Genomic DNA, 12,410 nt, shown 5'->3' with positions numbered 1-12,410 from the left:
TTTTGGCCTTTGAGCACACGGGGCGCCAGCTCTGAACGCTTCATTCTCCTCCTTCATCCTTCCTTCTTTTTGGCCCGATTTTACACCGAAGGGCAGTTGCTGATAACCACTCGCCAAGTTAAAACCCGCAATGTGTCTCATTAAGTTTGTAAAGTGGCGAGCACAACAATGACAAAGTCGTGACAGAGTGAATCAGAGCCGAAGCGATAGTAATAAAGGGTGAAATTTGAGTCTTGGAGAAGGAGGGATGAGTCAACTAGTGTTATTATTAATATCTAATTATTCATGGAATTAGTGGACAAAGTTTGCTCACCTGTTCGTAATGATGCAAAGAAATAATGGTGACGTGACTTGATCAGTGGCATTTTGGCTTGCATTAGAGTTGGAGAAAGATGACAGCTCTATCATTTGTGGCAATAGACAATTAAAAGTTTATAAATCGATAATAGTGTGACGGGACAAGAAGTCTCTTTTATATATAAAGCTCACATTATACTATGAAATTATTGAGATTTACAGTATCAAAAGTGTAAAATTGTTGGCGACATATAACTAAATATTAATATTTGCATATTTGCATCTTACGTACGTGTAAGATTGATTTGCTCGTAAAAAGTGAGCACGTGTGTTTTTCGAAATTTGAAAACAATGAATAACAACTAAAGTGAAGAGGCTTACGCAAAGAAAATAATTAGACCCCAGGCATCAATTAGATAATAAGACAAGTGGGTGCGGTAAGGGGGGAGGCATAGTGTTGATAATATTGATGGATGCCATGTCTGACGATAAATCTTGCAACATCTACGCAAAGTACAAAAATCGGGGGAGAGGTGGATTTTTTGGCACAGGTTAAAAGATTGTACAGATTAAGTAGTTACTACACCAAAGCTTACTTTTAAAATTCATATATTTTTGTCCGAAATTTGCAGGGCTCAATGGATACGAAGGTATGTTCTGGTCAAGCCAGAGCGACCCATAGGAGTCTACAGTGCAGAATACGTCATCAGCCTGCTAGGGAAGCTGTCCGAAGCTGTGAATTTCTGTCCCTGTACCGGGCTCGGGCCCGAAAAAATTGAAACCTGAAAATTGAATGTTTTTTTTGCTTGCATAATGTGTGTCGAGGTCTGCCCTCCAAAAAAGATAGTTGGTTACCGTTCGAATCGCTATAAATTTTGGTGGGAAAAATCAAAAACATATAATTACAATTTTTGTTTTTGATTTTTCCTATCTTATATCTTATATTTTCTTATCTTATATAACTATCTTTTTTGGAGGGCAGACCTCGACACACATTATGCAAGCAAAAAAAACATTCAATTTTCAGGTTTCAATTTTTTCGGGCCCGAGCCCGGTACGGGGTCAGAAATTCACAGCTTCGGACAGCTTCCCTAGCAGGCTGATGACGTATTCTGCACTGGAGACTCATATGGCTCGCAGAGGCTTGGTTCTGGTTTCATTTCATAATCAGTTTCAAAGCTGATTATTGTTGATGTTGTTTTTGTTGTTTTTGTGACTTACTTGACCATTTATGTGTTTATGTCGACATCTTGTAAACTTCTTACAATAAATAAATCTTAAATCTGTTATCATTTAAAGGTATCCCCCAGAACTTGGTTCTCAACATTATCGGCTGGATGGTAAGAATAAGAACAAGTTTTTCACATACTACATACTACTGAGGTGTAAGAGTTTAATTATACTTGTGTATTGTTTCAGATAATGATTCTACTGTTCTCATTTCTCCGGAAGAAAGCATGGAATTATGGCAGACTAGCTCTCATAGAGCGCACAGAGCAGTTTGCAGAAAGGTCATTGTTAATTGCACACTTTTTATTTGTGCATAAAGTTTTAGAAAAACAATAAGTATACTTTTATCGTATTAGGGTCACCCACATGATCTTTGGTAGCCGCGCTGCAGGTCAGCAAAGTACAACTACGACAGGAGTCCCTAATGGTAATGGAGGAGGAGGAAGGGGTAGAGGGGATGGAGATAATCATGTCATCATCAGTGGCGAAGGGGAAGAAATAACTTCAACACCCTCCGGTACGACTGCGACAACTCAGTTACTCAAACCCGGTGGGGTAAATGTAAATTCTGAAAGTCCTGAGAGCCAAAGTGGACTTGGGGCACAGCAACAACAAAGCACCGACCATGATTATAGTCGTATTGTTCACTCGGATGCGAAGGTTATTATGGACACAGGATACTTTAGTTGGATCAAGATTGTGTTTTCATTAACGTAAGCCAATCAACTAAATGTCTTATTATATTATATTATCTGTACCGTTAGATTGCATTCACATTTATATGATTGGTTGACACATGTTACTTGTATCTACTACAGGGATAAACAGTATATGGAAAAATGTGGCTTCGACTGCGTCCAGTACCTGTCATTTCAACGACATCTCATTTTCTTGGCTTCAATTGTGACGTTAACATCAGTCGTGATAATTTTGCCGATTAATTATCAAGGTGCATATAACTATAAACCATGACATAACGTTAACACCAATTTACGCATTTATCTAATTGCAACTCAGGTACACCACTCACAGATCAAACTGCTCAGTTCAACCAGACTACGATTATCAATTTAAAACATAAGTGAGTTCACACATTTCAGAACTAAAGAATTAGTATAACTTTCATATAAGGTTAATTTTTGTGTCTACTTATATCATTTTAGTGCAAAACTACTCTGGGTTCATGTAATACTCGCCATTACATTTCTTTTCCTAAGCATTGCCGTAATGAGACACTTTTCTAGAGGTAACGGTAATATGGTTGATAAGCGTCTTTCTTCTGTTCTGGTATGTATAGTATAATTGATTGTTTATTATATTGATTTGTCAAACAGCGCTAAAGTTTGTCGATTGCGATGATCCTACTGCCAGACGGAGCATCATGATTGTAGGGATTTGCAGAAAATTTTGCATGGAAGATAAACTGAAGATGCATTTCGAGTGAGTCTAATTAATGATGGTTTGCGTTTGACGGGCTGACTAAACGTATTAATAATTTGATTCTTTACTTAGGGAGATTTATCCGGATGTGGAGTTATCAGAAGGTCAGAAACTCACCATGTGTTGTCTGTGTTTAATTTTTGATGTTGCTCTTTAAATATTAGATAATTTATTCTATTTGTATTTCAAACTGTAGTTACATTCGCTTATGACATAACTGATCTTCAGAAAGTTGAGTTCTCCAGGTATACACATATTGCATACATGATTTACATTTTGTAAGAAAATAATGCATATTTTACCAATATTTTTTTACTTAGACAAACTGCGCAATTGGCGATATTATACTGGTTAGTTGTTAGGATTTGTATTTAGTGTAAAATTTCTTACTGTCTACTTATTATCCATTTATTTCGTTTAATTCAACAGGGAAGATTATATGGCCAAGCATGGAAGGCGCCCTACAATGACCCCATATTATTGTGGCGCTGTTTGTTGGTCTTGTTCTGAGGGCTGTGGCTGTGATTCGAGGGATGCAATTGAATTTTATTCACAAGAAGAAGTGCAATTTACAAGAGAAGTTGGAACGGAACGAGAGCGCGCATTGACCAAACCACTTGGAATTGCATTTATTACCTTCAAAACGGTGGATATGGCAGAACGAGTTGTGAATGACTATCGATTTGTTTGTAAAGTATTGGCACAAACTCCTCAGTCTAAATTTAGGTAAAAATATATGAAAATGGCTTACTATGTAACTTTACCAATCAAAGCTTTACCAACCAAACTTTACTATCTTACTTAAATTTGATTATTAATAATTCTATTTATTAGCCACAAGTTAAAATCAAGAAGATGGACAGTCAATTTTGCTCCACTACCAGAAGACATCTACTGGTATGACTATTATAATGTGTATTCAAAATTAAATAGATCGAACAAACGAAACTAAACGAACCGAAGCATATACACTTTTGTATGACACTTCTTCTATTACAAAAACAGGGAAAATCTAGCTACTGGACTCAAAACGTGGTATGTCAAAGTCTTCGTTGTGAACATTATACTGGGTAAGTGTGTGTATGCAGGAAGGTGCTGGGACGTACTAATGTGGTGTTAATTTTGGTGATAATATTTTCAGCTATTATTGTCGCGTTCTACACTACTCCAGTATTCTTACTGCAAGCTATTATTCCATTGTTGAATATTAACGCCACAAATGCTACCACCAACGACTTGGATGATGGCCCACAATCTCCAACTTCAACTCTTGTAAGTGGACTGACGAACCAAATTTAAAAAAATAACCATTCATTCCATTTGGATCTTATTACTAGACGGGTCTATTAATTGACACCGTGCCAACACTTCTCCTTTGGATTGTTGCTGGTAAGATAAATAAAATAATTTACATGCAAGTGCATTCTTTGTTCTATGGATGTGGCTATGTATAAAGACATAGTATGTTACTTACATCCACAAGTGAAAGAGTGAAAGCAACGTAAGAAATATGTAATTCACACATCCAGCAACAATGTAATGTAAAAATATATGACGAAAAGAATCGTCGAACTAATTTTCGAGATTATAACGACACCTCTAAATTAAACAGCACTCACGACAGTTTAATCTCGTTGAAGTAACGTTGAACTTTTCTTGATTTTCTGCAGTAACTCTTCCAAGCTTGGTTTCGGTTTCCGACAAAATTATTGGATTTTGGAGTAAAACTGGTGAAAATCGCTCAAGAATGATAAAGGCAAGCAACGCAAGAATTACAATATTTAACTACTAATCTCTAGATTTCTGTATTTTCTTAAATAAATTAGTTGGAGAATGAGTATTATTACAAGTAATTGTTATAAAACTAATAATGGCGTTTCATCTATCTAGGTGTTTTCATTCCTCATTTTCATGGTAATTATCCTTCCTTCCTTGGGGATAACGAGGTAACATTTTTATTTATATTATCGATGACTCGTGATGTATTTTCTAACTCGTTGACTTTTATGCGTAGTCTTACTGCAATAATTACGAAAGACTTTACAACGACAGCTTTGCAATGGGAGTGTGTATTTTCCAAAGATAATGGAGCTCTGTTTGTAAACTATATCTGCACATCGACATTCCTTGGAACGGCTTCAGAGTTGATGAGGTTAGTTTGTGTGCGGTTTATATGTGGTTGTTAATTAATGTCCAATTTGTTACTTCCGTGAAACTGTGTTTCCTAAAAAGTAAAATATAAATGTTCCATAAATTTTACAATATTTGTGTGATATGTAATGTACGTAAATGAATGCCAATAATTACAGTGGGTTGTCAAAAGTGTTGGTGGTCCATTTTGCGCTCGGTACCGCGTGAGATATTTTGCCCGGCGATAACCATGGACTAATTCTCCCGGCATTTTTTATAGCCCAACAAATGTAGAAGAAAATACATCAAACAGAGTTTTGAAATCTGACCCAGTTCGGGAGAAACTGAGAAAAAACTTTAAAAACAGTATAAAAAATTATGCCAAAAGTATTGGTGGTGGTTGATTTTTCGTATCTACAGGCCTCTCACGTCTGAATTACCAGTCGTAGCGTTGGTATAATACTCTTCTATGTTCATTGCGCTATAAATTTATTTAAAATGGCCAAAATACGTGAGTTGACCATCGCTGAGAAAAATTTATCAACAGCTCGCGGGAGAGCGGGGTTCGACCCATAAATCTTTACCTCTTGCCCTGGTTTAACCTCTGGAAAATTCAGAATATTATCATGCAATACTCACACACTTGCGCGGTGGTCAACAACGCAAAACAATGCCGAACAAAGGGCACCGCATCACGCCAAGGCAGAAAAATTACTTACCATAGGAATTACAATCCTTTTTTGAAGGACCTAGAGGGCGGAAAAATTACAACGCAATACACACTGAACAGATTCATTGTGATAATATTGAAACTAGTGTCCCCCACTTTATTTGAGGACATGCGCTCCACCCAATCACTGAATCTGGCCGAGATAAAGATGAGATTAATTTCACAACATGCTGGGAAGTAAGATAAGAAAAATAGCCTCTAGTGTAACTCACAGTTTTTTTCAAGCAATCGGTTCTCAGTGGTTCACTTGATTTTCTACAAACATGTTAATGTCTTCGGATTCTAAAAAAACAGAATTTGTTCTCATCGGATCACAGGATCTCGTCCTGATGATTTTTCATCACACTCGCGCGTTCCCTTCGCCACGCATATACAGAATATTATCGACTCGTACATCTTGCTATGTGTATGTTCATAAACCGGCTTCTTTCAATGAAAATTTGTTTCGCGTAGACTAAAACACAAAATAACCTGCAAGATTATGTGATCCAATGCGATCTGGATTTTTTTTGTGGCCCCTGAGACCTTCCCAGAACCGTGGTCGTTACCATAGTAGGTCATTTTTCTGCTTTGGTGAGATGCATTGGCTGTTGTTCGGGCTTGACTTGCATTGCTGACCACTGCGCAAGGGTATGCGGACGTCATGATTATGCTCTGAATTTTCCAAACGTTAAATGAGGTCAAAAGGTCAAGATTTTGGGGTCCAACCCATCTCTCGCGCGAGCTGTTGATTAATTTTTCTCAGCGATGGTCAACTCACGTATTTTGGCCATTTTAAATAAATTTATAGCGCAATGAACATAGAAGAGTATTATACCAACGCTACGACTGGTAATTCAGACGTGAGTGGCCTGTAGATACGAAAAATCAACCACCACCAACACTTTTGGCATAATTTTTTATACTGTTTTTAAAGTTTTTTCTCAGTTTCCCCCGAACTGGGTCAGATTTCAAAACTCTGTTTGATGTATTTTCGTCTACATTTGTTGGGCTATAAAAAATGCCGGGAGAATTAGTCCATGGTTATCGCCGGGCAAAAATATCTCACGCGGTACCGAGCGCAAAATGGACCACCAACACTTTTGACAACCCACTGTAATTAATTACTATAGTTTATTCTATACCTTATACAGACTACCAGAGCTTCTTGTCTACTGTATCAAGCTTTGTTTTGCTCGTTCCGCCGCAGAAATTGGTAAGTAAGCGTGTAAATATAGTTGTAGACAAACAAGGATTAGTGGTATTCTAAATATTTTTTATTTTAAATATAAATAGCGGCCATTCGCCAGTCCGTTTTATGGGTAAATCATTTGATTATATAATAATGATATAACTGTGCATGTTTTAATTTTTAATTTGAAAATAGGACTTTCAAATTGGATCTCAATACGCCTGGATGATGTTGAATTTTGCAATATTTAGGTATGTTACACACCGTATGTACCAAGTATTTCAGCACTTTGGTTGCTTACCTATGCTTTTTGTACCACTTTCAGTGTGTTCAGCGTCATATTCCCTATTGTCACACCTTTCGGTACGTTTAAATATTTTTATATATACTAATCTAGTGTCATTAGGGTTAAAATTCCTTCCATTCACCTAATCAAATAATTTACTTGTTAGGTCTGGTCTACTTGGTCTTTAAACATTATGTCGACCGGTACAATATCTATTTTGCCTACGGACCCACTAAAGTTGAAAAAGAAGTGCATGGAACTGCCATTAACTTTGTGATCGTCTGCATGTTCATTCTCCAAATCAATTTGCTGGCGTATGTAACCACCCAAGGTTCAGACACAGAAGACCTCCCTTCAAAAAGCGAAGCTAAGGGACTAAAAGTATTTTGTGTTGTGGGATTCTGTAAGTATACATATTGCAAAAAGGCAGAGTAAATTAATGCCACAAATAAACTGAAAAACGTTTGTTTTTTTAGGTATTACAGCTGCGCTTTTTATTAGTCAAATATTTTTTAATATGTGTGCCAACTTCAGTCCGATATTGTACAGCGTAAGTGCCACAATAATGAGTAATTCTGTGTAGCTCTATGTGCAAGGTTTCAATTTAATTATATATATCTTTATATACTTTGCTAGCGAATGTCTCAAGAAGGTTTGAATCTCAACCCGGTAATACGTAATGGAGACGCCATTTCTAACACGTCCAATCCTAGCAGGGAACATAATTCTACTAACGTACAGTTTGCTCCCAGTGTGCGAAAGAACTTGGAAACTCCTTCAACGAATAACCAGTCATCACAGGCTCGTCCTAATATCACGGCATCACAAAATGGAGCACCAGGTAGCCATCATAGGCGAAATCTATCTGCAACAATTTCTGAAGATGGAAATGGGGGGAGGAGAAAATACTTTCCCAAATTGCTTCAACCTCCGAAACAACGACACACAGGGATGTTCCCTTCTCCATCTCCCAGTATTAATTCTGTTGTGTCAGCCTCAAATAATGGACGAAATCACAAAAATGGACATGGAAAAACTGTAACTACGACTAATCATTGAGAATTTATTAAATTAATGCAATGGCAATTTTTGACATTTCATTCATTTGTTTCAGGTAACAGCGGTGATTATAAATGAACAAGCAAGAAGTACTGAAGAACGATATCTCCTACAACCTAAACCACCCTGTACCAACTCGTCAGTGTAGCATAACAATAAATTTGTTAATTACATGGTATTACAATCGACAATCCTATCCAGTTTTTCAGAAATTCAACATAATCGCCGCCCGAAAAATTAAAAACATACCTAAGTTACATGCGGATAAGATTTATGCTAGGTCAAATTGGTAAGAGGATAACTGAGGTTAATAATGAGATAAACTGCTTACAATTAGTTCTATCTTCGTAATGACAGGCAACAACTACTAGCCTGGCTACACATGTAACGATGTATGTAGCTAATCTTGTGCTAAACAAGGCAAGCCAAGTCTAATCTCTTTTAGTCGTGGTATTTTTATGTATCCCACCGTGGTTGGTTTAGTTATGAAATCAAACAAACTACCCCGCTTTGTTTTTCGTACTACTATACTAGTCCAAAGACAAATCATCATGAAGACTGTATGACGACATGATGATTATGGACGGGCAAAAACTGGGAAATTAAGGGGTGCCAAAATCCGCCGAGTTTGCTGATTTAGAATCGATATAGAATCATTCATGTAGAAATTGTCATCAGTATTTTGTAGTTGATCGAATGAGTCCCTGACAAGATATATAGTGAATACGTCTTGCTAGATTTTGCCGTAGAGACTGATTTTTTAAGAGTATTCCGCGACTCGCATTGGTATCTTGATCGATTTCAATTAAATTGGTAGCAAAATAATACGCCATTTTATAATGAATTTATTTAGCTTGAGCATGACATTATAAAATACAGATTGAATATATGTATACGACTCCCGTACAACGAACGATATTGTACGAGCGAGAAATAATAACAATTAGTTGGTTCAGTTTTGTGATGTTTTGCTACAATATACTTACTACTTAAACTCTAATAATAACAAGTTTCAACCCAAGTTTGCATGTAGCGTTTATAATCTATCAATTCTTTATTATAGTAAATATGCTTGTTCAATGTATGAAATATTTTTTAAAAGAATAATTACAGGTCCGCGGTGTCGTTTATCCGGTTATAAACATTAATCACGTCGATTTTGTTTATTGCGTTCCTATTTTACTAAATTGACACTTTGCAAAGCTACGCATGCATCAAAGGTGTAGACATTAGACATTAGTAAAGTAACGCGTCAGCATGAATATGAATGCATGATAATTTGATGTATGTATTTACAATGGTATGGTGTAGAAGTGTATGCAGATTGACAGGACAACAATGAGTCGTATTTGAAACACTAGTGTTGATTTCTATAAGTCATGTTGATAAGATTTAAAACTTGATTGATGATTTCGTATCATCAATTCACCTCGTCGTTAGTGGGAAATGAATGTGATGTTTAGTCATTTTTCTACAATTAATTATTGTTCTCTTCAGATAGAATTGATAATAATAAAAATTTGCATACAAGTCAGATAAATATATTGCTATTAAAACATACTATAGTTCTTGGACTTGATAACGTTTATTATTTCAGAAATTGCTTCCCAAAGATTTTGTACCAAACACATAAATAAAGTTCCAAGATGATGTATGCACTAGTTTGATAACCGATCAAGTTTTGAAGGGTCGGGATAAGGAGGGAAGCAAAATTAATAAAAATTGGAATAAAATCAATAGACTTGAACAATTAAGAGTTTATTACACTTACTTGATAAACATTCGCATATATCCTAAAATAGTTAAATTAAAACTCACTTGATAACCAGTTGTTCATGTAAAGGCATGATCCAGGATTTACCAATCCACGTTCCGAACAATCTTTAATTACGGGACAAACTCCGCAAGGTACTTGTATCAAACCTGTCGTCTCGAGCATTGGTTCGGCAGCCAAATAATATTCCAAATCCCCTTTCCGTATCTTTTCAACTTTTCCATCAAAGATGAGCGTGTTCAAAATGCTTGTAATATCTTCTGGAGTTAGTTCAACCTAAGTATTTCCAATATTTAACACGAATCTGTTAGTATATATATTTAGAATTATTAAATTCCAACCAATTCATTTTTCATACACCAATAAATATTCTAGTGAGTTTATGTATATTTACTTCTGGGATATATATACGCCAATATATACTTATTTACCTTGCTGATCCCGAGATTGCAAATATATTTCCACAGGTCGTCCAGGGTGGTAAGAGCTATAGCCATTTTAGCCTTGGGCCCGACGTCGTCAACATTGGCTTGTGCTTGTTGTCTCTTATCCGACAAGTATTTGAAACACTGTTGATTTAATATGGTGACAAACTCGGATTCGAAATCTTGATCAGAGTACCACGCCCCACCCGTAAGCGATCTATGTGGATCCAGTCCGTACAACATGTAAACCTTCTTTTTTGATGCCTGACATGAAAGCAATTCAATGACTTCAATACTTCTTCCTTAGTGTTCCTTAGCACAGTCAGTAAGTACAACACAAGTAATTTGTCTTACCGCAACAGATTTGACAGCCTTAATGAGCTTCTTAGTCTCTAATGACTTGACAATTTTATTCAATTGCGACAATGTTAAATTACTAGCAAGTCGGATGTCTCTAATCCAAATCCCCATATTGCTGGCCTCCTTGATAATGTCGAAAACTACTTTTTCTTCATTATCTGCGTCCTTAATTTGATCCGGTTCTGAAGACTTTCCACCCTTGAGCTTGTATAGTAACTCGTTCCCTTGTTTGTATATATCAAGGATCCCCTGGAAAAATTAACAATTTTGATCTCACAATATCCAATATAATGGCTATAACGCTACAAGTACCTGTGCCAAAAGCTTGTTAATCACGATCGCTCTTTCATCTGCAGAAACTGTGGTAGGCATGTCATTTTGCAAGATTTTGCCTGGAATCCCTTTGGGGAACTCTTTCGCCAGCTGTATTATTCTAAACGAAACAGATTTACATCATTAACCATTTTGTACTAGATGATGATCCACAATGAATTTCAACTTTTAAGTTTCGTAAAAACGACGACTAACAAACCTCTGTTCAAAGGGGCTCATACCCGCATCGGGCGCAATACTTGACCCTCCTGCAACTTCCCCATGACCAACTTCCTTGGGCGAAATTGTGGTAGCGTCAGTCATAATATTTAATAATATGCAATTCTTAATACTCTACTGAAGTGGACCTAAATCAAGTTCAAAGTATTTAGAATATTGTGACACTTTTTTCCGTCTCAAGTAATTAAAACTGGAATTAGAAATGTGAAACAGTGCAAGAAATTGCAAAACAAAAACTTGACAGAAAAAAGCACATGTTGTAAACAAATTTCATTCATGGTGTTCAGTTGGGGCGAATCGAAGGTTTACATTATGATCATTTCATGATACATATTTATACATGGAGAAAGAAACTTGCAATTTGTTCCAAATGGCCAGCCAAATCAGCCAAATGTGAAATTTGTTAGTGTTTCAAATTGATGTCGTCCTCTTACATGTTATTTATTCATGGAGTTTTGGTGAAATGCAGAACGGGGATATTTATTGATCGTCGTACGCCTTCCTTCCGAACATTGCGAAAATGAGAATGCGAACTTTGCGAACCCAACCAACCTTGTGTTCAGCCAAAGTCTGGTTGGCACATGGATTTTATTTTGGTATTGTACCAAACTACCAACTCGAACTTACGTCATGTGTAAATTTTTATAAGAGCGGTTTTCAAAGCAGGAAAGCACATTTAGAAAAATAACAAATATGTGCTAATCCCTTTAAAGGCAAAACTTGCTCAATCAATTATCCAGATCGATTAGAAGGCAAATACATGAGGGGTATTTGATACAATTGGAAAGAATCAATCCATTTGTTGCAAAAATGCAGTAAAACTAATGTTTCTGTAAATGATTTAATTCATGAATATTGTTAATCTCGAGTGTTCTTACATATATAATACGTAATACAATTAGCTCCTCAGTGGTTGTACTTGTGTCACTGCCACAACACAAATTTGTGAACTATCT

At 36.3% G+C, this 12,410-nt stretch overlaps 2 protein-coding genes across 3 annotated transcripts; one reads left to right on the top strand and one right to left on the bottom strand.

Moving 5' to 3' along the window:
* Window positions 1–11: 11 nt before the first annotated feature.
* LOC110844328 (CSC1-like protein 2) lies at window positions 12–10,080 on the top strand. The gene is made up of 28 exons (XM_022090504.2): window positions 12–848; window positions 930–947; window positions 1,597–1,637; window positions 1,717–1,808; window positions 1,884–2,240; window positions 2,346–2,476; window positions 2,545–2,608; window positions 2,691–2,773; window positions 2,862–2,967; window positions 3,040–3,071; window positions 3,164–3,212; window positions 3,288–3,317; window positions 3,397–3,693; window positions 3,802–3,864; window positions 3,973–4,037; window positions 4,109–4,239; window positions 4,305–4,356; window positions 4,638–4,723; window positions 4,858–4,913; window positions 4,982–5,119; window positions 6,961–7,022; window positions 7,103–7,128; window positions 7,194–7,249; window positions 7,324–7,361; window positions 7,451–7,687; window positions 7,761–7,834; window positions 7,921–8,322; window positions 8,399–10,080. The coding sequence occupies exons 1-28, from the start codon at window positions 767–769 to the stop codon at window positions 8,489–8,491; spliced, it is 2,961 nt and encodes a 986-aa protein (XP_021946196.1). The 5' UTR covers window positions 12–766; the 3' UTR covers window positions 8,492–10,080.
* On the bottom strand, window positions 9,173–12,042 carry LOC110844330 (DNA-directed RNA polymerase III subunit RPC6). 2 transcript variants are annotated; one of them, XM_022090507.2, is made up of 6 exons: window positions 11,889–12,042; window positions 11,435–11,582; window positions 11,215–11,335; window positions 10,897–11,151; window positions 10,549–10,806; window positions 9,173–10,393 (listed from the first exon to the last, which is right to left on the bottom strand). In XM_022090507.2, the coding sequence occupies exons 2-6, from the start codon at window positions 11,536–11,538 to the stop codon at window positions 10,151–10,153; spliced, it is 981 nt and encodes a 326-aa protein (XP_021946199.1). In that variant the 5' UTR covers window positions 11,539–11,582; window positions 11,889–12,042; the 3' UTR covers window positions 9,173–10,150. The 2 variants fall into 2 exon arrangements, with proteins under 2 accessions (XP_021946199.1, XP_035704526.1); XM_035848633.1 differs by lacking the exon at window positions 11,889–12,042 and having other exon boundaries at window positions 11,435–11,733.
* Window positions 12,043–12,410: the final 368 nt, after the last annotated feature.

This window comes from Folsomia candida, unplaced genomic scaffold (assembly GCF_002217175.1).
Source record: "Folsomia candida strain VU population unplaced genomic scaffold, ASM221717v1 Fcan01_Sc002, whole genome shotgun sequence".
Lineage (NCBI taxonomy): Eukaryota > Metazoa > Arthropoda > Collembola > Entomobryomorpha > Isotomidae > Folsomia > Folsomia candida.
Note: the sequence above shows the minus strand (reverse complement) of the source record. Positions and strands in the feature narration are given on the sequence as shown.

Excerpts from the sequence above, each read along its gene's own strand:
- LOC110844328 (XM_022090504.2), top strand. The coding sequence starts at position 767 with ATGGATGCCATGTCTGACGATAAATCTTGCAACATCTACGCAAAGTAC. Across the intron at positions 3,213-3,287 it reads CAGAAAGTTGAGTTCTCCAG|ACAAACTGCGCAATTGGCGA; the intron begins GTATACACATAT and ends TTTTTTACTTAG. Across the intron at positions 7,023-7,102 it reads TCGTTCCGCCGCAGAAATTG|CGGCCATTCGCCAGTCCGTT; the intron begins GTAAGTAAGCGT and ends AAATATAAATAG.
- LOC110844330 (XM_022090507.2), bottom strand. The coding sequence starts at position 11,538 with ATGACTGACGCTACCACAATTTCGCCCAAGGAAGTTGGTCATGGGGAA. Across the intron at positions 11,152-11,214 it reads TTAACAAGCTTTTGGCACAG|GGGATCCTTGATATATACAA; the intron begins GTACTTGTAGCG and ends TAATTTTTCCAG. Across the intron at positions 10,394-10,548 it reads GCAATCTCGGGATCAGCAAG|GTTGAACTAACTCCAGAAGA; the intron begins GTAAATAAGTAT and ends GGAAATACTTAG.